The 27,004-nt window shown below is 45.6% G+C and overlaps 1 protein-coding gene across 2 annotated transcripts; it reads right to left on the reverse strand.

The window, feature by feature from the left end:
* Positions 1–118: 118 nt before the first annotated feature.
* On the reverse strand, positions 119–27,004 carry HDGFL2 (HDGF like 2). Of its 2 annotated transcripts, XM_069086788.1 has the most exons (16): positions 26,867–27,004; positions 23,858–23,934; positions 23,612–23,750; positions 18,807–18,983; positions 10,848–10,964; positions 10,252–10,326; positions 8,268–8,418; positions 8,020–8,095; positions 7,470–7,767; positions 7,178–7,281; positions 6,561–6,631; positions 5,706–5,776; positions 4,498–4,599; positions 2,200–2,413; positions 1,441–1,570; positions 119–774 (listed from the first exon to the last, which is right to left on the reverse strand). In XM_069086788.1, the coding sequence occupies exons 1-16, from the start codon at positions 26,936–26,938 to the stop codon at positions 675–677; spliced, it is 1,974 nt and encodes a 657-aa protein (XP_068942889.1). In that variant the 5' UTR covers positions 26,939–27,004; the 3' UTR covers positions 119–674. The 2 variants fall into 2 exon arrangements, with proteins under 2 accessions (XP_068942889.1, XP_068942890.1); XM_069086789.1 differs by lacking the exons at positions 23,612–23,750; positions 23,858–23,934; positions 26,867–27,004 and adding an exon at positions 22,919–23,019.

Here is a 27,004-nt window from a genome sequence, read left to right on the forward strand (position 1 = left end):
AGTGGTTCGTGCTCTGCATGTTCCATGCAGCTCGGTCCCCAAGCTCTCCCCAAAGGCTGACATTGGCTGGCCTGGCCGTTAAGCTGTTCAGTGGGAGAAGACTCAAACCACAGCCTCATTTGAGCCATAAAGTTTACATTTTTATTTTCTTTCTTCTTTTGTGTAAAGATGAACTTTTCCAGCTGTGAGTAGAGCCAGGAAATCCAAGCCCAATAGTTTCAGGCCACCAGATCACAGGCTCTTGTCCCCATTTCTGCTTCAGTCATCTCTGCCCGGCTCTAGGCTGGAAGCACTGCTGGTTCAAAGCTGCCGTTCACTGCTAATGGGGGCTGTGCTGCTTCTCCTGTCCTGCACCAAACCGGCCAAGCTCTCAGCTTCAGGCTCCACTGCAGCCAACAACATTAGAAAACCAAGCCAATAAAAATGAATTTTTTTTTCATTAAAAAACCCTTTATATTCATTTCATGTTGTTTTGAAATCACAGAAATTAGGTGAGGGAAAAAAACCCAAGGGGACAAATACAACTGAAGAGCACAGCGTCTCCCCAAAGTTCTCGGCTTTCACAAGAGTCTGGGGGTGGGAGGGGAACAAGACCTATACATCATCTACTGTGTAACTTAGTGAAGGGGCTCAAAGCCAGGGCCAGCTGAGCCAGGAGCAGCACACTCAGGGCCTCAGCTCTCCTCATCAAGGGACTCCGAGTCCATTCGAACCCTCTCTCTCTCCTGTCGGTCGTTCCCTGGCCTCTCCAGTACTGGATCCTCTTGAATGGTGCTGGGGGGGAGCAAGGGGAGAGAAAAGGGGTCAGAGAGCAGCAGCCAAGTCCGGCCTCCAAAAACAATGCCAGAAGAGGAAGCGCAGGTGGCAGTAAGAAGCATCCCTCCTGGTGCAGGGTCATTTACTCCTAGAAAGTAGATAAGCTACAGCCAGCAGTCAGCAGCAGTCGGAAGGGTTACAGGTGACCTGACTGAGTTTAAAGTGACCTTCCCAAAGAAATGAGACTTCCAACTTTGAGGAACAGCAATCAACTAAATCAATGGTTTCCCAGGATCCCCTCTTAATAAAGGCTCATCTAAGCAGCTTCCCTCTCCCCAGCAGGGTCTTTAGATCCCCATCCCAGAAAGGCCTATCTAGAGACTCCCATTAAAGGCCCTGGGTTCTAATCCTGGCTCTACTACCTGAGTGACCTTGGGCAAATCACTTCAGTTCTCCAGATCTTGGGTTCTCCCTCCTCATCTGTAAAGTGAGGGGATCCCTGAGGTCCCTCCTTACTCTGATGATTCTTTTAAGCCATATGATTGAGAACAAGTTTGCAGTAGTCCTAGACTCCAGGGCCCAAGACAGGGCCCAATGATAGCCTGAGTACACTACCACCGCTTTCCTTCTCTCCAGAAAAATCCATTTCCCTCTCTGACACCAACAACCCATAACAATGCTCACTCGTTGTGCAGGTCTTCAGACAAGCCGCATCTTTGCCCCTCTCCCATATTCTGTCCTTCCTCTCGTTCTTTGTCCTCACCACTCTCCCCCTTCTGGGCTGTGGACTCACCATTCACTGGAGCTGAGAGATCTGAGCCAGGAAGAGAGAGCCAAGAGAAACTTATTCCATGTTGGACTGCTGGTGTTATGCCTGTCACTACAAAAACCAACTTCAGTCTGGTCATGTAGTACATATCCCTTGATGGGTCTTTCTTATACCTACCAGAGAGAGCTTGACAAATATATTTCAAACAGCTAGAAAACCGAAATGTTGGAAAGAACACTGAGGAACATGAACAGATCATTGACTAGCAAGAGAAATTGAATTGTGCCATGCCACGGAACAGAAATTGAGGGTCTGTCCTGTTTGCGAGGTTCCCTTTACGCTTTTTTTTGCCCTGGCCTGATCCTACTGACTGACCTCTGTTCCTCAGGGTGAATGAACACTGTCTTCATCACACCAAGCCAAGAGCTCAGTCAATCTGGCGTAGGACAAGAGAAGTGACACGGCCCCTATAAGTCTCCTTAGGAACATTTCTCAGATGCCCAGAGACCCCTGGACAGAAGCTTTCTCTGGTCCGTTTGGAGAAATTTTAAGTCACACTCTTTTTCTAAGGGCTTATATCCCACAACATCAAAGGTATAAAAGGATTTAGGAATTCTAACTTCCCACTGGCCTTAAAGGGAATGGGGGTTTAAATCAGGCCACTATCCACTTACCGACATTCGGCTCCTCCTCTGTCTTCTCCTTGGGGGCCTCCCCTCCTGCCAATTGATCTTCACTCTTCTCTACCTCTGTTTTGACCTTCTCCAAGGCAGGTTTGTTAGTTTTCTGGTTTGCATCAACCTTTGGTCCCAGGACCCTTGATTTGAGCCGAGTGTAGACTTCTGCTGCTTTCTCCATCACTTCCTGGTTGGCTTTATAACGGCGAATCTGGGTGCAAAATATCCCTCCTCAAGATGAGAAAAAAACTCCAGTTCACCACATTCCCTTCCCTCAATCTGAGTAATGCCTTTAATAGCCACTTCCACACTAAGATGCAGTCACCTGGCTATGGAAAGGGACCTCAAAATTGCGATTACATAAAATTAAGAAGCTTTTGCACAAACAAAACCAATGTAGTTAAAATTAGAAGGAAAGTAGGAAACTGGACGGGGGGGGTGGAATTTTACAGTAAGTTTCTCTGATAAAGGTCTTATTTCTCAAATGTACAGGGAACTGAGGCAAATTTATAAGAATAAGAGCTATTCCCCAATTGATAAATAGTCAAAGGATATGAACAGGTAGCTTTAAGAAGAAGAAATCAAAGCTATCAAATCATTTGAAAAAATGCCCTAAATCACTAATAATTAGAAAAATGTAAATTAAAACAACTATGAGGTACTACCTCATATCCATCAGACTGGTTAAGATGACAGAAAAAGAAAGGGATGTGGGAAAATAGGTACATTAATGCAATGCTGGTAGAGTTGTGAACTCGTCCAGTCATTTTAGAAAACAATTTGGAACTATGCCCAAGGGGCTATAAAACAGAGCATGCCCTTTGCCCCAGCAATACTACTAAGTACATACCCCAAAGAAATCAAAGAAAAAGGAAAAAGACCCCCATGTACAAAAATATTTACAATGGCTCTTTTCAAGGTAACAAAGAATTGAAAACCAAGGGGATACCTATCAACTGGGAAATGATTGAACAAGTTATGATATATGAATGTGATGGAATACTACTGTGCTATAAGAAATGATAAAGATGATGGCTTCAGAAAAACCTGAGAAAATGTATATGAACTGATGCAAAGTCAAGTAAGCACAACAAGAAGAACAATTTATACAGTAACAGCAATACTGTAAAGATAAGCAACTGGGAAAGACTTTATAACTCTGATCAGTACAATGACTCACCACAATTCCAAAGGACTCATGATGAAAAATGCTAGCTACCTCCAGATAGAGAACTGATGGACTCAGAGTACAGATTAAAGCATATTTCTTTCTTTTTTTAAAACATGGTTAACACATAAATATATTTTGCATGACTTCATATGGATAATGGGTATTATTTGCCTTCTCAATGGGTGGGGAAGGGGTATAGGGAGAGAAAGAATTTGGAACTAAAAGTAAAATAAAATTGAATTTAAAAAGGGACCTCAAAAATCAGTTCCCCCCTCCACTACAACAGAACCAAGAGGTTATTCAGTTTCCCAGTGAAGACTTCCAGGCAGCTCATTACTGCCTGAGATAACCCATGCTACTTTTGGACAACTTTGTTTGGAAGTTTTTCCTCCATGCTGAGTTGACATTTGCTTCTCCATCATTTCTCCCCTCCCTGTTCTACCCTATGAATCAAGCACAACTAAAACACTCTTCCTCGTGACAATCCCCCATATATTTAACAACAATGATCATGTCCTCCTTAAGTTTTCTCCTGTACAGATTAGATATCTACAGTTCCTGCATCTGACCCTCAAATGGCACAAGTCCTCTGATCTGGGCAGATAAAGGCACTAACCCTAAAGTCCTTTTCCTATACACTCTGACTTTATGAGTGCCACCTGAGAATACAGGAGCATTTTCAACTGTTGCATAACATTGCTGAATTGTATCAAGCTTGCAGTCAATCCACAAAACTCCCCCAGGTATTTTCTACATTATTTGTTGCTACTATGGCCCCGTCTCTCCCACATACAATCCGTGCCATCACCACCCCCACTCTATCCTACACTTGACTTTTTAAACACAAGCAAAAGACTTCAGTTTCTTTGTAGTTCCCTTCTACTGGAGCAATCATCCTCAGTCTTCCAGGTAACTAAATCTGTCCTCAATCAGCCTCCTCTACTTAACTGCAATGCCCCCAACAACTCCCCCAGCCCATTATTCTCAGAGGTCTTGCCAGGAGATACTGACATTATGAATTACAGCCTGTCCTCACACCAGACCTGTCTTGCCACATGTCCTGCCTTCATCCCATTCCCACCCCCTTCATTCCCCAGCCCTCACCTCAGCAGTTCCTATTGTACCTTTTTTAATGTGGCCACCACATCTGTGTTCTTCTGGAGAATCTGAGAGGTCACCTGCAGGCTCCCCAGCTCCTCTAGAGCACTGAGGCATCGTTTTACATCCTACAGGTTGGGAAAGGAAAAGCCATATGATCACCAAGGTACAAAGCCTAGGACCTACTACTGTAGTGAGGGGACTGGAGGAGGGTTGGCCTTTACAGGACCCAATAAGGCAACAATTTAAATGTGGGGTGCCTGGTAGAGCACTGCCAGACTTTAAACAGCCCAGCCCTACCACCACTCCATGGGGAGCCTTTTTAATAAATGTGTGTTGACTGACTGACTAAGAAGACTAAGACAGCCACAAAGAACAGGTAGGCTGGTAGAGAAACACTTTGCTGGGTTGAGGAGAACCTTGGAAAAATGCCCCAAACTTGCTGTTTGGACGCCACCATGTGGTGATACTGGGCACTACTATTTCAAGGCTAGACTGTCCTGTAATAAACATTATTTGACCTACTAAAGGGGCCCTGATACTACCAGTCCTCCCAGTGATGTGCCCCAAGTTTGTACAAGATATGGCATATGTCTGGCAGTCAAATACCAAGGAAATCAGTTAAAAAAAAAAAAAGAGAGAGAAATATGCAGCAGAGGCCTGGGCTCCAAGCTAAATAGTACAGCTGAAAACTCTGAGCTCCAGACCAGCTCAGGCCTGATTCATTCTGTGACCTAAGACAAGGCCCTACACCTCTCCTTGCTGCTGTCTGATCAGCAAATAGCCCTAGCTGCAACACAGATTTGTTGCAAGAATAAGAGAAAAGCACTGAATTTAATAATTCAGAAGGTCTGTGATTTCACTGATCCAGGCTCTCTGCCTATATCTATGCAGACTGGGGCCTCTCTTCAACATACCCTAAGATGATCTTATGTATTATTGTTGTCAAAAAAAAGTGATTCTCTGGTGGTCGACTTATAAGCCAAGAGCGTCTCCACATGAGGTTAGACTAGTCCTTGGAAAACAGGCCCGCCAAAGTTTGGGCTCCACTGGCATATGGCCTCCAAGAGCTCAGGGCCCCATCCAGAATACCAGGAGGCATCTGAGGAAGACTCTAGAGACAGGATTCCATGAAGAAAAGAACATGTCCACGAGCTCTAAAATGGAAGAGATAGGGGCAGAGAGTGTCCCTGGAGCAGAGGGGAACAGCAGGGGCCCGGGACACAGCTCTTACCGGATTGTCAACCTTCAGCGCAAACTTGATCTCGCTGTGCAACTTCTGCAGCCTCTCTTCCACAGACGGCTCTGTAAAGCAGGAGAGAACATCCCCAGCCCAAAGTAAGAGGAAGACTCGAGCCAATAAGAGCGGGCATCCTGATGCTAAGACAAAGTCTCCCAAATTATCTTGTACATAATAGACACACTTAATGAAATGACAGCTGAATGAATACAAGCTGAAGTTTACATAGGACTTTGCATAACTTTGCATAGTTTGCAAAGCACTTTACATGCATTGTCTTATAAGCCAGAGAGGTAAGTCAACATAAAGATACTATCATACCGATTTTTCAGATGAAGGAAGTATAGCTAGTAAGTATCAGAGACAGAATTTCCCTCTTTTGAACTGAATACTACCCCGAATGGCTCTTTTGCACAATTGTCCTCTGCATCCAAATTCTGAGCCCTCTCCCATTCCCCACAAAAGCAATTATAGATGTAGAGACCTTTCTAAACCTCAGATCTAAATGGGATACTATGATTCTTATTATTTTCAAGCTCATAATGCTGTAGTTACTCTAACTGTATCTCATCACTCTCATCAGCACTAAAGGACTCTACGTTTCCCCATAACAAAAGCCCACCTAAAATAAAGGGCATCCAGAAAAAGCATCACAGAAGGTTACCTGGAAAGGCAATTCCACCTCCCTTATCTTAGCAATGATGAAAGAGGCAAAGACATTTGTCATGGAGCCTTCTTCATTATGTGCTCGAATCAGGAGGCAACACCATCTCCTTCTCCCCCACCCAACCACAAGCACTGAGGGCCCCACAATTTACTGCACCCTAGTTGAGAAACCCGACTTCTCACCTTTCTTCTTTTCAACTCTCCTCTCTGGAAGCACCTCCGACTTCTTCCTGGCTCGCTCCACTTTCACAGGCCTGGAGGGAGTTGGGCACCATTACCCTCACAACTAAGGCCCTTGCTGGGCTAGTGCCCTATATAGCTACTGCAATCCTCTAAATATTCATGTTGTCACAGTAACTTGGGGGGGAGGGGAGGGAGACTCCCTCCAGGAGGGACCAAAATGTCATACCTTCAAAATGAAAACTACCCAATGGCCCTAGCAGACAAGCTTATGAAAGAAAACACTGGGATCTCCAAACCTGTAGGATGCAAATCCTACCATTTACCCCTGAAAGGTATTTCCCCCAGCCACCAGGATCGGGGGAAACATTTCTTAGTTGTTCCCCTTGGATAGCAGTTCTCATACACCCTGAAGGGCACCCAGGAAAAGGGAAACTCAATTCCACCAGGGTCCAGGACATAGTTCAAGAGCTGTTATAAAGAGATACCCAGGAGGCACAAGAGATCTAAACCCAGAAACCATGAGGATGGGGCACCAAAGAGCTCATTCCCCCAGAAGGAAGGCCCACAGGGTGAGGAAGAGAAATGGGGGGAAAGAAGGACTATGGATCAGTGCTGACTTGGCTCGGGACTTCTCCTCCAGGCGGCTTCTTTTCTCCTTCTGGTTTGGTTTCTTCGATGGCTCTAAGGACTGCAATTGTGGCTTCTTCACTGGCTTCTTCACCTAGAACAAGCACGTAAGAATGGCAGTCAGAAAGACGGGAAGCAGCAGCCCCAGGTCTCCAGGTCTGCCTCTGCTTAGGACTAGGGAGAGAGCTCTGTGCCCCTTCACCACGCGCTCCTTGGAAGCCATGTACAGCGTCTGACCGCCAGCAGCCCAGAGCCACACCCAGGGAGCTCTAGGCCATTCACCTCCTTCTCCAGCTCTGGCTCTGAGTCAGAGGACGAAGGGGCTCGGCCCCGCCCTTTCTTGCCCCTCTTCTTGATGGGCTCATCGTCTTTGACCTCCGCCTCACTGCTGTCACTGATGGGGTGTGTGTCCTCCCTCTCCGACTTTTCTTTCTTCTTCTCCTTTTCCTCCTTCTCTTGTTCCCTCAGTCGGCGCAGCTCCTCCTCCTGCTCCCGCTTCCGCTTCTCTTCCAGCTCCCGACGCCGCTCCTCATCCCTCCGCTTCCACTCACTGATGCGGTCCACTTCGCTATCGCTGTCACTGTGGAATAGGAGAGCCCACAAGGAAAAAAAACCCACAAGAGAGCAAAGGGAAAGGAATATGCACTAGCTGTCTGCTCTCACCCCTGATCCCAGGTGTGTCTGTTGCTGAAAGAATTCCTCCTCAATAAAAGGGGACAGAGAACTGGGGAGGGAGAGTTCACATTTCCTCCCTCCCTGGCTGGTACAAAAGGGACCAGAATTAGCCCAACGGTACTCGGGAGTCTGGCGCCAGGCCCTGCCCCACACTCACCTGTCACTGCTGGAGCTGCTGGGAACACGTTCTACCTTTGGTTTTCTTCCCCGAGGTTTGGGGGGAGGCTTCTCGGCTAGAGGACAGAAATGATGGAGTATCTACCTGCTGCTTCTCTCAGCCCTCTGGAGATACTCCAAAGGTCAGAGGGAGCCTCAGGAGAAGAGGCAGGGCCCTCACACAGTAGCAGAGTTTCAGGGGGAATAAAAGGGGAACAAGAAGGCCTGGTCCTCCCCCTGCAGCTCTACCTGGTTTTCTGCCCCGTGGAGGCTTCTTGACGGAGATATCCGAGTCTGATTCTGAGTCCGAGTCTGAGTCTGATTTTGTCACGATCATTGGTTTGTTCTGAGCTTCCTCTGAATCAGCCTTGGAGTCTGAATCAGAACCAGAATCCACCTTCTAGGGATACAACAGAAGAGGAAGCATTATGGAAGGTGTGTGAAGGGGGCAGATACAGGTCCCTATAAAGGGCCAAGAACCACCTCAAAATGACCAAGCCTTCAATCTTACCTCCCACTGCACCCCCTGTCCAAACTGCCCACCTCTGATCACCCCTTCTTTCAGCTTACCCAAATCCTATTTATCCTTCAAGGTCCTGGAAAAGAACCACTCTCCTCCACCAAGGCTTTTCCAACTATTTCAGTAATACTAACTTATCCCTTCCAAGAATTATGTGCAATTCAATTGGCATTTAATCACATTAATACAGCAGGCAATTGGGGCAGCTAGGTGGTTCAGTGAATAGAGCACCAGGCCTGGAGTCAGGAAGACCTGAGTTCAAATCCGGCCTCAGACACTTAACACAAAAATTAGCCGTCTGACCTTGGGCAAGTCACTTAACCCCAATTGCCCTCCCAAAAAAATACAGCAGGCAATTAATAAATGCATGCTGCTTTTGTTATATAGTACCCTGTGTGCTTTTTCATTCATCTACATCTGTCTCCTTTCCCCATCTAGAGAGAATAAGTTCCTTCAAGGACCAAACTCCAACAATTTTATTCTGTACTAAGTAAGCACAGCCAGCAACATAAAGATAGATATGCTCTGTGCCCTCAGGGAGCAGACAATCTACCAGATGACTTAAGATGTGAACACAAATGACTGTTATACAAAATATGATTAGGTAAGTGTATAAGAGAGGTGGAAAGTGCCAGAGGAGTTCAGAGAAGTATGAGAATACTTCTGGTGGTGAGGAATGGGGGGAGAGGAATCAGGAAAAGCTTTATAAAGAGACTGGGCCCTGTGGTTTTGAAAGACAGAGACAGAGGCCAAGATAATTAAGACAGTGGGAAGGATGCTGCAGGCCTAATGAATGGTGTGGACAAAGGCAGAGAGGCAGGAAAGCCCAGGACATGATCACAGTTCAGCTGGACAATAGAAGGTATGCTGGGGAAACAATCAACAAGGATGTATTAAGTGTCTATTATATGAGCCAGGGACTTTGTAAAGCACTGAGGTTACAGATGAAATAATGAAACAGTCCCTGCCTTCAGAAAGTTCACATTCTACTGGGGGAGTACAGTACATACATACATACTACATACATACATACATACATAGATATATATACACACACACACACACACACACACACACACACAAATGAAATAAATAAGCACAAGGTAATGGGGGACATTATTAACTGGAAGATTCAAAACAGTTTTACATAGTGAGCTGGGAAGCTAGAAATGAAGGCTGGAGAACGGTCAGGAAGGCCTTGAATGGCAGGCTGATGAGCATGGACTTTATGCAAGGAGATGATAGAACTCTGCTTCTGGACGTTTAACCTGGCAGCAGCATGTAGGAGGCACCAAAAATGCTGGGCCACATCCCCCACCCACCTCTGTGCAAAGGCTCCCACCTCAGCCCTCGCCTAGGCCCTCTTCTCTTTGCTTTCTACACCCTCCCTCAGTAAGCCCCTATGGCTTCGGTTACCATTTGTACGTAACTCACTCCCAGATCTCTAAGGCTAGCCAAAGTCTATCTCCTGGGCTCTCACTGTGCATCTCCACCTGCCTTGTACACAGACTGGTCACCACAGCAATCCAAACAAAAGATCATGAAAAACTGAACTGCTATTTGAGTGCCCAGTAATTATCAATTACACAAATGAAACACTCTGGAAGGGACCCTGAAGTTCTCTTCATCCCAGTCCATTTTGCAAGTCCAGAGTCAGTGACCAAGAAGCCCCTAAAGTTTTTCCAGGGGCAAAGAACAGGCGTGAGGACTTACCACCTTTTTCTTCCTTCCTCCAACTGGGCCCCTCCGTGGGACCCGGGCAACAGTCTTCTTCTCTGGAGTGAAGTCCTGAGTGGAACAGGAGAACATTGGCAGGACACTGAGCATAGTGCCAGGCCAGACACCCCACCCACTCTGGCCTCAGTCACCCTGTGCAGCCATCTCACAAAAGCCCTTTGTCTCAGCTTTAATGGAACCTGTAGGGAATCCAAGCTGGCACCAAAACCTATGGAGCACAGAGGCCAACAACATTATCAGCAAAGCACCCAATGCCCATATTCAGTCACAGACCAAGGGGCAGGCAGGAGGCAGACTGGGCTTCAAGGCCCAGCTCCGCAGCTCGCTCAGCATCCGACCCTGGGAAATCCCACTCTCCTCTGGGATCTACTTCTCTCCTGTCAGAAGAAGAGGCTACACTGGACGATCTCTAAGCTTCCTTTATGATATCCTGAGTCCAGGGAAAAGTGAATGAGATGGGAATGGAAGAGATTCTGCTCTCTCCAAAAGACCCCTTGTGTCTTTTCCTGACCAACTTCCCCTAACCTGATTCATTTCTCTCCTCCCCATCAAAGATCCAGACCCACACTCACCTGATCACTGTTTTTTTCTGATTCTGATGAACTTTCTGAGTTTTCATCTTCTGAAGGGGATGCACTGGCCAGGTCCAAGTCACTGGAGGCTTTGCGTGCCCGTTTAGACACTGGCATCTGGAAAAAGAGAAGGTACATGTATGTATACCAGTGACTGAAAAGGCTACTGCTCCCCCCAGGATTCTCCCACTACTCTCTACCCCCACTTCCAGAAGGCCCTGTCTGCTACCTATTCAGGGTAGAGGAGGGCCCAAGTACACTCTAAACCTATCTCAGAGGCACACAGTGTGAGTCATCAATATAGAGCAAGGCTTCTAGGGCTGGGTCACCAGAACAGAATGAAATGGAAGAGGTAAAAAAAAAAAATGTCAAGAAAAACTTGTACTGGTCCCCAGCTTTCACTTCCCTAAGAACACATAAACCAAGAGCTGTTTGGAGTTGGAAAGAGGTCCTGGAATCACCTGAGGTGAAAACCATTAGTTATTTTGGCAGGTAGGTCCAGAGATCATCAACATCAAGCAGCACCCCAAATTCACTTCCCTCCTCTGGAGAGGCTACTATCATGTAGTAGGAAGGAGACTTAAGGAATATCAAAAAGGAAGAATTTGAAGACATAGAGAAAGTCACATAAAGTGATGCAGAGTGAGGAAAGCAAAGCCAAAAGGACAATATACCAATTCACACAATCATTACAATGAACATTCTAAAGATAGTAACCAAAAGGCCAAAATGGTCAGATCCAATCCAGGAGACACTGGTGGTATCCGAGTATTAATGTTAAGGCACACACCATTTTTTGCTCTACAAAGTGTTCATGGATCTCTTAATTGCCAGATTCAATGGTCATTCCTTCGCCTGCATCCTTCTTGGGAACTGATTTGGATTGGCGACATTTGCTTATTTTCTGATCACCTGTGAAGGGGGAAATTTCTATGTGGGAGTCCTGTCAAGGTTCGGTTTATGCACCACTTCTCCATGAGGTCTTTTCTGATCCCTGCTCCAGGTGACAACGCCTTCCCCTCCCAAATTCACCTTCTCTCCACTTGTGTCTTTGAGTACAGGGGCTGTTTCACTATTGTCTTTGTGTCCCCATTTGCACTGGCATGTAATAATCAATCAGTTAATCAACAAGCATTTTCTTAAGTGCCTATTGTATATGAGACACTACTAGGTGCTGGGGATATGAGTAGAAAGAATGAAACCCTCTCAATTTGTAAGAAGCTTAATTCTAATGAAGGAAACAACAAATATTACATAAACATATTCAACATAAATATAAAATTAATAAATACAAGTATATACAAAGTCATTAAATATAAGGTGATTTGGGAGTGAAAGCTCTAGCATGGGGGTATCTGGAAACATTTTAAGCAAAAAATAGTGCATGAGCTGCATCTTGAAGTGGCAGTAAGGAAGGTGTCCATTCCAGACATGACGGACAGAGAGTCAGTGCAAAAACACAGGGACAAGAGATGGAAGGTGATGGGGGAGTAACTGAAAGAAAGTCAGTTTGGTTGAATCACAGACTATAAGAGGGGGAAATACAGCTCAATGAGGCTGGAAAGACAGATTGGGCTAGGTTATGAAAAGCTTTAAAAGCTAAACAGAGTTGATAATTTATCCTAAAGGCAAGAGGAAGCCTCTGAAGTTGATTAAATATGGGAGTCAGATGGTCAGATCTACACTTAAGGAAAATTTGGTAGCAATGTGCAGGAAGAAACAGAATGGTGAGAGACTTAAATCATTCAGACAAGAAGTGATGAGGGGCTGAACAAGGTGGAAGCTATGTGAATGGAAAGGAGGGGTTGGATGCAAGAGATATTGTGGACACAGAACCGCTATCTATGCTTGGTACACAGGATGAGTAGAGGAAGGAGTCAAAGAGTCAAAACCAAGGTTATGAAGCTGGGACACTGGCGAAATGGTGATGCCTTTGACAGAAGTAGGAAAATTTCAAAGAAGGGAGCTGTTTAGGGGAAAGATAATGAGTTCAGTTCTGGACATGTTAAGCTTGAGATGTCTCTAGGACATCCAGTTTGAAATATCCAATAGGCAAATGGGGACGTGGGACTGAACTCAGGGAAGAAACAAGGGCTTGGCCATATAAATCAACACAGTCATCTGTGTTCAATCCACAACAACTGATGAGGTTATTAAGACAGAATAGAGATGGCAGGGGTGGGGAACCTACAGCCACGAGGCCACATGTCCTCTGGATCCTCGACTGTGGCCCTTTGAATCCAAACTTTGTGAAGTTGTGAAGTTTGGATTCGGTGAAAGGGATGCACTTGAGGACCTAGAGGGCCACATGTGGCCTCGAGTCCACAGGTTCTCCACTCCTAGTATAGAGAGAAGAGAGAAAAGGGCTAGGATAGGACTTTGGGAACTCTCATAGTTGGGAAGTGTGATCTAGAACCAGCAAAGAAGGGGTGGCTAGGTGGCGCAGTGAACAGAGCACCGCCCCTGGAGTCAGGAGGACCTAAGTTCAAATCTAACCTCAGACACTTAACACAAAAACTAGCTGTGTGACTTTGGGCAAGTCACTTAACCCCAATTGCCCTGCCTTCCCCCCTCCAAAAAGCAATATATATATATATATATATACATATATATATATATATATATATATATATATATATATATTAGAACCAGCAAAGAAGACAGAGCAAAAACAGGGAGACAGGTAAGAAAGAGCACTAGAAAAGAACAGAATCACTTAAACCTAGGAGAGAGTGGTCAATATGTCAAATGTAGCAGAGATTTTGAAAAGAATGAGGACTGAGAAAAGTCGGTAAGACTTGGCAATTAAGAAACCACTGGTAATTTTGCAGAGCACAGCGTCAGTTAAGTGATGAGGTCAGAAACAAGATGGCAGAAGACTGAGGAGAGGAAGTGGAGGCAGAGAATGAAGACAGATTTTTCAAGGTGTTTAAACTGAAGAAGGAAGAGCTACAAGACAACAGCACAAAGAGAGGGTAGGGTCAAGTGAAGGGGTTTTTTTTTCGATAGGAAAGACTTGGGCATCTTTGAAGGCAACAGGAAAAGAACCAGGAGATGGGAGAAAAGGGATGACTGAGGCTACAGTCTAAAGAGAGAAGGGATCTGATCCCACCGATCCCATTTCATTGTGTCTCCTCCAGCAAATCGTGCCCTCTGTCATCCCCTATCTCTCACTACTATTCCTCTCCCTGTCTCCCAGCTCATTCCCTATCACCTCCATGTCTTCTCCTTCCTCAAAAACCCACATGACCCATCCATCCCTGCTAGCTGTCATCCCACATCTCTCCTCCCTTTTGTAGCTAAACTCCTGGAGAGGTCCACATATAACTGAGGTCTCCACTCCCTTTCCTCTTTCCTCTAGTTGAGAAACAACTAACTGGTGCAGTGGACAGCCAAGCGTGGAGTCAGGAAGACCTAAGTTTAAATTCAGCCTCAAACATTTACCAAGTGACCCTGGACAAGTCCTTTGGTCTCTGTCTGCCTCAGTTTCTCTATAGGTGCTACATCAAAGGACCAAATGAGATATTCATAAAGTGCTCAGCACGGTACCTGGCACATAACAGGTGCTTACCAAATGCTGATTTCCTGCCTTCTTAACTACAAACTGGCTTCCAATCTCATCATTCAACTGAAACCAATGATCTCTTAATTGCCAAAACATACTTCTTGATATCTCTGCAGCCTCTGACAACCTCTTCTTCTTTCTAGGTTTTTGTGACATTATTCTCTCCTGGCTCTCCTCCTACCTGTCTAACCACTCTTTCTCAGTCTCCTTTGCTGGATTTTTCATCCAGGTCACAGCCACTAACCATGGGTATTCCCCGAGCTCTGTCCTTGGTCCTCTTCCTTCCCCCCTCTATATTGTATCACTTGGAGATCACATCAGGTGCCACAGATTCAATGATAATCTTTATGCAGATGATTATAAAATCTAGGCATCCACCCCAGTTCTCTCCTGACCTCCAGTCTTATTTTACCAACTGCCTGCTGGACATCTCAAATTGGACATCCTGGAGACAACATGCCCAACATGGATTTCACTATCTTTCCCCCAAGCTTCCTGACCATCCTTCTAGTCACCCAGTCTCACATCCACCACGTCATCCTCAACTCCTCGCTCACCCTAAGTGGCCAGTCTGCTGCCAGATCTTGTCACTTCCCAACGTCTCTCACATACACCTTCTCTCCACAAGCATCTACTCTGACGCAGGTCCTCATCACCTCATGCCTGGACTACTGCAATAGCCAGCTGGATGGTCTCCCTTGCCTCAGTTCTCTCCCCATTCCAGTACATCCTCCACTGCCAAAATGATCTTCCCGAAGCAGGGAATCAGAACATGTCACACACACCTACCCTCCTCCGTAAACTCCATGGCTCCCTATAACCTCCAAGATCAAATATAAAATCCCCTCCTTGGCTTTTACAGTCCTTCATAATGTGGCTCCTTCCACATACTCTCTGATCAAGCAACACTGACTTTCTTCCTCATGGGCGGATTCTTTGCCTTTGCGCTGCTGTCCCCCATGCCTTAAATTCTCTTCCTTCGCACACCTCTACTTCCTGGCTTTCTCCAGGTTCCTTCCAGACTCGGTTCAAATGAAACCTTCTGCAAGAGGCTTTTTGGGGTCTCCACTCCTCTTTCTACCTCTACCCTCAGTGCCTTCCCTCTGAGATTACCTCACATACATACACACATATATTTATGCACACAGAGATCATTATTGATATTGATATCCATCTATATCTCAGAGGACATAGTTCTTTGTATATTGACTCCACCATTAAAATGGGAGATCCTTGAGGGCAGGGACTGGTTCTTGTCTTTCTTGGTATCTCCAGAACTTGGCACAGTGCCTGGCACACAGCAAGCACTTAATAAATGCTTGCTGATGATAATGGGATGATGGACCAAGTACACAAAGAGGTTTGGCCCAAGTAAGAAAAATCCACAGAAATGATGCCAACACTCAATAAACATTTACTAAGTACCTACTATGTGCCAGGCACTGGGGTAAGGGCTGTCAGAGGGTTTTCAGATGAATGGGGAGAGAACTGAGGCAGGTGGAGCTCACAAGGAATCATCTCTATTCTCTCAGTAAAATAAGAAGCAAAGTTCTCAAGGGAAGGAGAGGTGTGGGAGAAGGGAAAAACAAGGCATGGAGGATTTGAAGAGGAAAGAGGTTTCAAACAGCTTCTAAGGGAAGCATGATGGGGACCCAAGAGGCACCTATAAGCTTGCTGAGTAACTGATTCTTGATCTTCCTGCAGCTTTTAATACAATTAAGTGCCCTCTCCTTCCTAGATAGCCCTCTCCTCTTTAGTTTTTCACAATTTCTGCTTCTTGGTGGCCACCATTTCTCCATCTCTGCTGGGTTATCACTCATGCACAGGGATAACAGAAGGCTCTATAGGTCCTCTCCTATTCTCTCTCCACAAACTCTCATGGGGTCTTAGTATTTCTATGCACAACACACCCAAATCTATATATCTAGCCCTAGACTCTCTCCTAAACTACAGATGTAAATCTCTACACATTTCCAGCCAGATGGATGTCCCACAGGTACATCAAACGCAACGTGACCAAAAACTGCTATTTCCCCCCCAAATCCACCTTCCTCCTAATGTTTTTGTTTGTGTTAAAGATAGCCCTATCTTTTCGGTCACTCATGATAACAATCTCAGTCATACAAAAACTCTTCATTCTGCCTCCCCACACATATCCAATCAACTGCCTAATCTTATCAATTCTACTTCCACAGCATCACCAAAGTTCAAGTCCTCATCACCTCTCCCATGGGGTACTAACTGATTTCTCTTCCTAAAGCTGGTCCCCTCTCCAATCCAACCTCCAAAGACATGCCAAAGGAGTGTTTAAAAACACAGATCTGACTCACTCACTCCCCTAGTCAAAAAGCTCCATCACCTAGCTCCCTTTTGCCTCTAGAGCACGTGTTCTAAATTTTTTGTGTCCTGGACCCCTTTGGTAGTCAGTCTGGTAAGGCCTATGGACCCTCTCTTAGGCTGATATTTTTAAATACATAAAATACACAGGGCAGGATCACAAAGGAAACAAATTATGTTGAAGTAGTTACCAACATATTAAAAAAAATAAGTTCACAGAACCCCCCAAAAAAGAACTGTTACTCTAGAACAAATACAACATAAACTCCTCTATTTGGCATTTAAAGTCTTTTACCCACTTCCATCTAGTTCTTTGCGGAGGTGAGAGTCTGTAGACATAAACCAAAGACTTGTTCAATCTATTGTCTGATTTTCTTAAACTCTTTTTCCTCCTCTTTTTTATTCTTTGTTTTAAGGGATAGCCCCCTAGGAAGGGGAGAAGGGAGGCAGCCCCTGGAAATGTAGGCGATGTAAAAACAAAACATAGCAATAATTTTTTTTAACTTCTTAATAATCTGACTCCAATTCACCTTTGTAGGCTGATTAGACATTATTCCCCTCATGAATTTTGCATTCCAGCCTAACTGGCCTACCTGCTGTTCCTCATATGTGACATTCCACCTCCCCACTGCGTGGGGACAGCACAGACTGTGCCCCATGCCTGGGATGCCCTCACCCCAGGCCAGGGCCTTTCTGGAGCCCTGGCTGCCTTTGTGGCAGCCTAAGAGGCATCTCCCACACAAGCCCTTTCCTGATCTCCTCCAGCCGCTGGGGCCTCCCACTCCCATTCTGCTGGATTTACTCTGGAGATAGTCTGTATTTATTTACAAGGCTACATGCTGTTTCCAGCCAACAGAATATGGACTCCTTGAAGGCAGGGGCTCTTCATTTGTTGTTCTCTCCCCAGTACCTAGCATGATGCCTGGCACACAGAAGGCACTGACTAAGTGCTCTATGATGAACTGAACAAGAGGCACACACCATCAGGGCAGTCACTCCAACAAGCAGTTCTGCTTAACTATTTGAGGGGAAAGTACTTGGGGCTGCTTGGGGGTTTTCTGGAAGTGTCTGCCGTCTCAAAGTAAAATGTATCAATAATAATTTTTAAATTTTTAAAGAGTGCTGGGAGTCCTGAGTTCAAGCCCCTCAGAAGATTTACCACTTAGAAGATTTAAGAGGGACAGTTAATTTCTCAGATCCTGTTTCCTTATCTGTAAAATCCTGACAATATTAACTACTCAGCCCACAAGGCTTATTGTGAGGATCAAAGCAGAAAACATAGGCAAAGCACCTTGTCAACCGCAAAGCACTATATTCCAGTCATGTAGGAATCCCCCATTACCAATTTTTTTCATCAAATCTGGCATGAGAGGAAAGGAAGGGATCAGGTAACCCATGGAACCATCATCTTTCCCAAGAGACCAATAAATAGGGGCCTTGATTTCTTGGGAAACTGTATGAAAGTAATAAAATCCTGACTTTGATGCCCTGGCACAGTCATTTTGGTTTAAAGAAACCTGCCCTGAAATAGGAAATATAGGTGAGAGACATTAGACAGGAGTGTCCCATCCCTCAAAGATGACCTAAATTTTTAAAAATTGTACTGACAGGCAAATTGGACAGAGATTTACATTCCTCGTGGATTTCTCTCTTTATCAAAGGAGCAATATGAAGATTCCTTTAAGAGAGTACCCCTAGTGTAGGGGTGGGGAAACTGCAGTCACATGTGGCCCTCTAGGTCCTCAAATGCAGCCCTCTAAGTCCAAGTTTTAAAGAACAAATCCTTTTATTAAGGTTAAGTGGCTGACTGTGCTCACACAAATGATGAGTATCAGAGTGGAAATCTGAACTCGGGGCTCTCCTGAATTAAAGTCCCTCACCTGACAAATAGGAAAACAGATCCAGACAGGAAGAGCACCTTGCCTAGGGCTGACAGCACCAGCAGGACTAGGCAGACCCTTGGTGACCCTCCCTTAGCTCCTCTGCTGCCTCAGTACTAACCCCACTTCTCCATCCACAAGGGCCTGGGATCCAGGCTCAGCTCACCCCATACCTACTTTCAATGGTGGTGCTTTCCGCTTTATCCCACTGTGTTCACTGCCCTTGTCAGATTCTTCATCACTTTCCATCTTCTCACTGGCACTGGCTGCCGTCACTGAGGCCACAGCCATGAGCCCTGTTTCATCTTCCGCGTCACTTCCAGCCAGGACTTCACTGTCAGAAGAACTCACGGGCTAAAGGGCAGAAACACAGACGGAGAGGTTTGGCAATGCTTGCCGCTCAAAGGAAGACTCACAGCACTCACAGGAAGATAAGAAGACAAACAAAAATATGACACACATGCTTGGAATCAAGGAAAATCAAAGTGGGCAGGAAATTTCCAGTTCCACACTCTCAAAATGTCCAACAAGCAATTGGTAATAAATGACTGGGCCTTGGGGAAAAGGTCAGGGCTAAAGACAGGGATTCAGAACTCATCCACCCAGACAGGATCATTGTAGTGCTGGCAGATGTATCCTGCTCCCTCTCTCTCCCTCTCTCTCCTTTCTCTTCCCCATATTTTACCCTTCTATAGAAAACCCTTGGTCTTTCTTTAAAGGCTCCATTAAAAACTGTTCAATGCATTTTGATGATAGAAGCAACAAAACAATTACCATTTATTAAAAACAATGATAATGTCAGAAATTGTCTTCATTTTATAGGGAGTCAAAAGGAATTGAATATATAACACATGTCCCCACTCTTCTGGGTTGTAATGGCCCAGAGTCCTCTTGGTCAATGCAACATGACCTTGTCTCTATCACTTTTGACAAGATTCAAGAGGATAATTCTAAGTAGGTCAAGCCCAAAGTCTAACAAGCCAGGAGAGAATAGTAATGCTGCCTCTGTGAGTTGGTATCACACCTTTCTTCCAGAAAGCTCTGGGAAGCCATTTATTTTTTTCTTTTTACAACACCCCAGTTACTTGCGGGAAACAGTTATTAATAATCCTCATTTTATACCTTGTACACAGTAGGCACTAAATAAAGTTTTGTAGAATTAAATTTACTTGTACAGAGTAAAACTGAGGACCAGAGAGTCCGTGACCTTCCCAAAGTCACGCAAAGAAGCAGGAATGCTTGGTTTACATCTGCCTACTATGGCAAAAACCTTCTTTTCAGTTTATGGTCCTTTTGGTTTTTGGACAGTGACCCAATTTCAAGGAAGTACAATGGAAAGAGCACTGGACTTAAAGAAGACTGGAAGAGTGGGTAGGTGGCACAGTGAATAGAGCACCGGCCCTGGAGTCGGGAGGACCTGAGCTCAAATCAAGCCTCAGACACTTAACATTCAGTGGCCGTGTGACCTTGGGCAAATCACTTAACCCCAGCTGCCCAGCCTTCCCCCCTCCAAAAAGAAAAAAAAAAAGACTGGAGTCTGAGCTCTGACTCTATCACTTACTAGTCATGTGATTCTAAATAAGTCACTTTACCTCAGTTTCCTCATCTGCAAAATAAAGATAATATTCACAAGGTAGTTACTGAATATTTTGTAAACCACACAGCACCATTAAAATGTAAGTTATTATTTATCTTTGCAATGTCCCTTTGATCAAACAGGTAAGGCAGAATTATCCCCCATTTTTCAGAGAGGAAAACTGAGGCATGGAGCAGCTCAATGATGGGCCTGAGGTCAGACAAATCATTGCAGAACCTCAGACAAGGACTCAGACTCCTCGACTCCCAAAGCTGTTTCTGCCAGAGTCACATTACCTCCTGTTGATATCATAAATGTTTTCCAGTCTAGATCATCCAAATGATAATCAGCACTGAGGAGAACCAGGAAAGAGCCAAGAACTAACCAACCTCAAAGCCTCTAAAATGGTTCCATAAAATAAAACAGGAATTTGACTTCTGGCACTGTCTTAAAGAATTGGAAATATAACATGCAACATGAGAAAAGAAGGGGGAAAGCCAGCCATGGAAGTACAGTAACTTTTATTTGCTATCTTTCACGAAGATGATGTATCAGTCTATTATCCTCTGCAAAGCGCAGAGTGGAAGGGATGGGAGGGGGAAAAGAGCTACTACTTTAACTATGTTACTTGCAATAATTACTACAATCCCACCATATCTCTCTTAAAAGGCTGGGGAGAACAAATCCTTGCAACAAATACACAGCAGGAATTCACTTTTTTCTACAGCATTAAAGGCTTTCTTTACTTTCCCCACAACAACCCAGGGATGTCAAAAGTACAAGTGCTAAACCTATTTTGCAGATAAAGAAAGCAAGGCCCTGGCAGGCCCTAAGCGAAGGATTCTTTCTGTCCATCCAGGCTGCTTCTCTGCAGACAGAATCTCCTTGGATCCTTATAACAGCTCTGTGAGGTATGTGTTATTATTATCCCCATTTTGCAGATGAAGAAACTGAGTCTTAGAAAGGTTAAGTGATTTATCTATGGGACTCAGCTAGTAAACACCATCACTCCTTCTCCACCTATAGATCCACTATAAAAAGAGGCTGAGGACCCACCCCTTTTTACATAATTAATTTATATAGTCCTTCATTTTCTTAGTTCCCTCTCCTCAAAGTCTCTTGCCTTCCTATGGTTCCGACCTCTTGGTCCTTGGCCTTGGCCTGTTATTTCTCAATAATACTAAAGCTAATGTAAGAGCTCAAATGCATTTACCAAGCATTTTCCCTACAATGACCACGCTTCGAGTGAAGTAGTACAAGTATTACTATGCCCATTTTACAGATGAGGACATGGAGGAAAAGGATGAGTGACTTTTTGAAGGTCATATGAAAAAGTGGTCATGCTGATACTTCAACTCAGATTTTCTGATTCCAAAAATAACAACAATCCCAAAGTACCCTAGAGTACATAAAGTCCTTTCCTCATCCCAATCTTGTATGGCAGGCAATAATAAATATCATGTCCCCCACTTTTCAGATGAGGAAACTGAGGCTCAGAAAAGGAAAATGGCTCCCCCAAAGTAATACAATTAGTAAATGAAAAGTCAGCATGTGAAGACAGGTCTTTTGCCTCCAAGTCTACTCCGGGATGCTGCCTTTCTAGGGATAGGGGAAACTGAGACTGCACTCATATGAGGTCTCATCAGCCCTCTATCCTTCAAGATCCCAGCGTCTTCTTCTCCAGCCTATAAGTCAGACACATCCCCCTGTTTACTGGTGGTAAACTGAGTTCTTTTAAACTTGAAACGTGAACCTTATGAGATGTGAATGTGGCTCAGTGCCAAAGTAGTTTGGGCTAGAAGAGCAGCCTGAGGGTCACTGTTTCCCAATTCCAGTTCCTCGAGGGCCAGTATTTTGTCTCTGTTTTATGGAGTACCTAGCATGCTGTGGGTGTCCAATAAATATTAATGGTGCTGATGATTCACTGAGAAGCATCACAGTGAGGAGGTAACCAGAGAAAAATTGAGCCAGGGCCAGAAAGGGAGCTGGTGAAACTCAACCACATTCTGAAACCGTTTATCCAAATTCCAGAGCAAGCAAAGCACTGGGGAAAGGGGTTGGTACCACAGCAAAGAAGACAGATGCCAGGCTTCTCAAACACCTGAAAAGATTCAGAAGATAAAAACTGCCCTCATAACAGACCAAGGCAAATCAAGTATGTGGCTTTCAAAGAAAAGAGATATGGAAAACATCACCCTCTGGAATCAAAGACCTTGGAAAGGGCTTTATAATTTTAGTCTAACCATCACATTATATGGATGAGGAAAGGAACAGATGTGCCAAAGGTTGAAGAGGACAGTAAGTGGCGGAGCCAGGCTTGCTAACTCCGAATGCAGTGCTCAGCCTATGGATACGGAATTGTGAGATGGCACAGACTCATGGGAGAGGGAGAACAGGGTTCTGCTGCCTTCCAACCCAGAGCACTGCCTCAACCAAGAGCATCAAAAAACATCTCTGTGCACTCCTCTCAGACCTTGCCCATCATCGTGCCTTCCGTGATGGCTTTGCTTTTCCTCAACCCGCCGTTAGTCCCCTGGACCCACCCATCCCTTGTGGATGACTCATGTTGTCTCCCAGTTTGCCCATGAAGGCCTACCAATCTTTCCTGAGCTAGGCTCTTGCTCTCCACTTAGGTCTGTGCCACCCTCCTGCCCCCTTTTATTATCTGCATAAGCCTCAAGAATAATGCTCAAAAGCAAAGAGCAAAACTCACAGTGAAGCAATCGCCAGCTCGTTCTCTCCCCAGACTTGCTCCCCTCCTTCTCCCTTCTCCCGCCTCTCTCTCCCTTCTCTAGCTTCTACTCTACTCCCCATTTGCCTTCCAGATGACAGATATCCCCATTCACTTTCATCTGGAATGGAAACCTTTTAATTATAACCAATCACAGACTCTTTCAGGGTCTGACATCTTTGGAGGAGGAAAAAGAACAACTACTCTCACTTCTCTAGGCCCTTGACATACTAAGAAGCACTTTCCTCACAATAAGTAGAAAAAATGTTATGGCTCTCATTTTATAGATAAATAAACTAAGGTCTAGAGAAGTGAATTTGCCTTTAGTCACAGAGCTAGCTAAGTGCTAGAGACAGAACTCAGATGTAGATCTCTGCCACCATGTCTACCCATTATATCACGTTTTTTCTTCTTGGAAGAAAGAAATGTTTACAATTTGGGGTTAAGGATCTATAGCTCCCTCTTCCTTTCCTGTCAGTCAACTAAGCAGTTGCCTTCTCAAGAACCAAATGCAAAGTGACCCTCAGATTGATTTGGACAAGCCTATTCAAGGCTTCTCATGGTACAGTTTGTGGAATGATTGGTCATAAAATGAAGAATTGGCTTCAGTGCACTATCTGCAGAAGACCAAGAAAAAGAGAAGAGCTATGAATTCATCTCTGAGAAAGGACTCACCGGCGGAGCACTGTAACTGGCATGCGGGTTATTCTGGATCTCCCACAGACCTTCATTAAAACCTTTTCTTTTGTTGGGTTTCCCATACTTGTCCTTGTATTTTTCATAGGGGAACAAGTCCTTGGGTCCCAGAAAGGCTCTGGAGAAATAAAATATGGGACAGGAACAGTTAAGTCCCGAAGTCATAGCATGGTACCAAAGAAAGGTCTGAGTCAAGTGCACCGGATGAAGGAGAGGGATACTTACGTTTCATGAGTGCCAAAGAAGAAGATGGGGTACTTGTTGGGGGGCGGTTTTACTGCCCCATCTGCAATGTCATCAATCTGCAAGGTGAAGAAAGTAGGGATGGTCAGAAATGATAAGTATCATCACTCCACACCCTCCAAAGTGAACACTGTCAGCATGAGACAGATATTCAAGAAAGATGCTAGGTTATCTGGGTAAAAGAGGCACCATGGAAAGGGGAGCTATCAAAGGAGCAAGAGGTTAAATGTTCCAAGTTAAGTGCTGTACTTCCCCCACTCAGGTAAGTTCCGCTCACTCCAAAGATAGGCGCTAGGAAGAGTATTCCCAGGACAGATGCTTCACCTTCAAGAAGTCAAATACCTTCCTTGGAGCCAATGCTAGGGATGGAGATAAGTCCCTTTACCCTGGCCCCTCCCCTCAAAGGGACATTCCATGGAAGGGATCCCTGAAGATATTGTGGCTGGGGGCTGGCCCCAGAAGAAACCCACCATGCAGGGGGCAAGCAACAAGGATGGAGAAGGGAGTGGGCTCCAGGAGACAGGACTTCAGCATCCAGGAAGTCCCACCCTCTCTTTGCAGGCCCATGGGCTAAAGTAGCTGTCAATCACCTCCCAACAGGAAGATGGCATAAACCCCTTAGTTTCCAATCAGGTGCCTGGAAATGTCTGGGGATGGAAGAAATTTTGTAGAGGAGAATGAGAAGGATTCATGCCATAGGCAACAGGAATTAGGAAAGTGGAAGAAATTTTCTATAAACAGTGATTTCTCCAGATCCCCCATAGTAAGGGCTCTGTAGTTACTAGCATCAATGCTAGAAGCCTAGATTAACCAAACAATTCCTTTCTTTCTAATTTTTCCTGCCCCACAGACCTATTTCTACAACTCTTATGCCAGCCCCCTCCAATTTCCTTGGCTCCATCATGTTCCATTCATACTGTTACTAACCCCAAGGAAATCTCATTTAGCTCACTTAATCATCCATTTAGGTACCAGGGGAACTAGCATAGTACAAATGATTTGGAGTCAAGGACCTGGGTTCAAAGCCCAGTTCTGCCACTTTCTACCTATGTGACCTTGAACAAATCACTTAACCTCTGGGGATTTCTGTCTCCTCATCTGTGAAATGAGGGCTCAAACTAGCTGCCCTCTATCTAGGTCTCCCATCAGCTCCAGAACGAATAAATCCCTCCCATCCATAATTCTTGGCACACTTTGCCAGCACCCGGTCAGCACCTCCCTCACCTCTGAATTCTTTCAAATATAACAACAGGTAGCTCCTTCTTCTTGGGAGTTATAGATACTACTGTTCCTTCTGTAATTTCTCTCATCATTCAAAAACATACACAATTAATCCTCTTCCCTTCAAAGCATTCTTCCCTACATAATAACCTTCAAGACACAAGTGAAAAATGTTACCTCCCTACTCAGATACCCTAACTCTTCAAGGAGTTCAAATACATATCAAAGACACACCCCTCTATTGCTGGACTCATTATCATCTAGCCTCCATAATCACAAGCATTTCAAAGCAAACTTTAACAGTCCCTCCAAAGCACATTATGCCAGAAACTCCACAAACTCTACAAGCCCCAGATTCCTTCATCATATCCTCTCTGTATATGTGAATCCCAAAGTTCCTAAACACTTGGCTCCAGACACACAATAAATTCAATTTATATTTCAGTATACCTCCTGTCAGGATCCCCATACCATCATTCCAAGCACTGTGCACTGCCCTTCTGCCCCATTCCATCTTGGGGGCAAAGGGGAGGGGGAGGGGATAGGGATCCATTACATCCTGAAATCCAACAGCGGCCTTGGCTTAGCAGCTCTGTAGGACTGGCCCTTTTGCACACCCTGACACCAGTTAACCATGCTAGTATCCTTGCAGAATCCTACTAACCACTATAAATGCCACTGTACCTTCCTTCAGAGTGTCATACTTCATCAGTACCATTTTTTTTCTACTCTATCCCCTACAGGCCACAAGGTGACAATCCAATTCTCTGGGTCCTTTTCAGATCCTCCAATATTCCCAGCAACCCACTCCTCAAAATCTAGGCCCTCTAGCCCTTCCATTTTCCTCATTAATTCAATTCACTTCAAATCAATAAACATCTATTAAGTACCTGCTAAGTGCCAGGCACCACCGTTAAGCCCTGAGGATATAAAAAGAGGCAGAAATAGTCCCTGCCCACAAGGAAGCTTACCCCTCAGTCCCCCATAAACTCCTTAGTACCCCGAATTTCCTTCAAAGCTCTTAATTCTACAGGCATAGTCTTTTCTCAGCACCCAAGTTTCTCATTCCCCACTCTTTCCTCTGTCTTTTGGACTCAAGTGCTAGATTCCTCAGTCTACTTCACCCCCAGACTCCCCCAGGTCACAGGAACATAGACTTTGAGCAGAGAGGGACTTCAAAGACCATCTAGTTCAACCCACTTATTTTAAGGATGAGTAAACTGAGACCCAGAGAGGAAAAAGGGACTTGTCCAAGGTCATACAAGTAGCAGAACCTGTGTTTGAGCCCATTCAGGGTTCTCTCCAGAGCATCGCCAGGCCCAGGGGTCCCTCTCTACCAAGCCTGCGAGCATTCCCGCTTCCTTGGCTAAGGCACAGACTTCCCCGAGGCTTCCCAGTCCCCCAACCCCAGAATCCTCTGGGGTTCCCCCACAGCCCTCTGATCCCCAAGGTGCCCCAGTTCTCGGGCTTCTCCATCTTCCCCGAAGCTTCTGTGGGGTCCTCCGTGCCCTGTGCCCACGCCCGCCCCAGAGCTCCCACAGCTCCGGACCCTTCCCTCCTCCCAGTGGGGTCTCGGCTCCCCACATGCCCCCAGGGACGGGGTCTGGGTCAGTTTCCTAAGCCCCGCCCATCCCGGGGGTCCCCCTGAACCCTCAAATCCTCCTCTGCCTGCGCAGCCCCCCAAGGCCCCCCCAAGCCCCTCGCGCCCCCAGGCCGCCCCCAGCCCCCCAGGTCCCCCAAGTCCCTCAGTCCCGGCCCCGCGCCCCTCACCCGGGCCGGCCAGTGCGGGTAGCCCTTCATCTTGGCGAATACCAGGTCCCCGGGCTTGAAGGCGTGCGGCATGGCGGGCGGCGGGCCGGGCCGGGCGGGGGGGGGAGGGGCGGGGGGGGGGGGGGGGGAGGCCGCCGA

The sequence above is a fragment of the Petaurus breviceps genome, unplaced genomic scaffold (genome assembly GCF_028583685.1).
Source record: "Petaurus breviceps papuanus isolate PSGF00001 unplaced genomic scaffold, PetGlider_PUasm1.0 180, whole genome shotgun sequence".
Classification (NCBI taxonomy): Eukaryota; Metazoa; Chordata; class Mammalia; order Diprotodontia; family Petauridae; genus Petaurus; species Petaurus breviceps.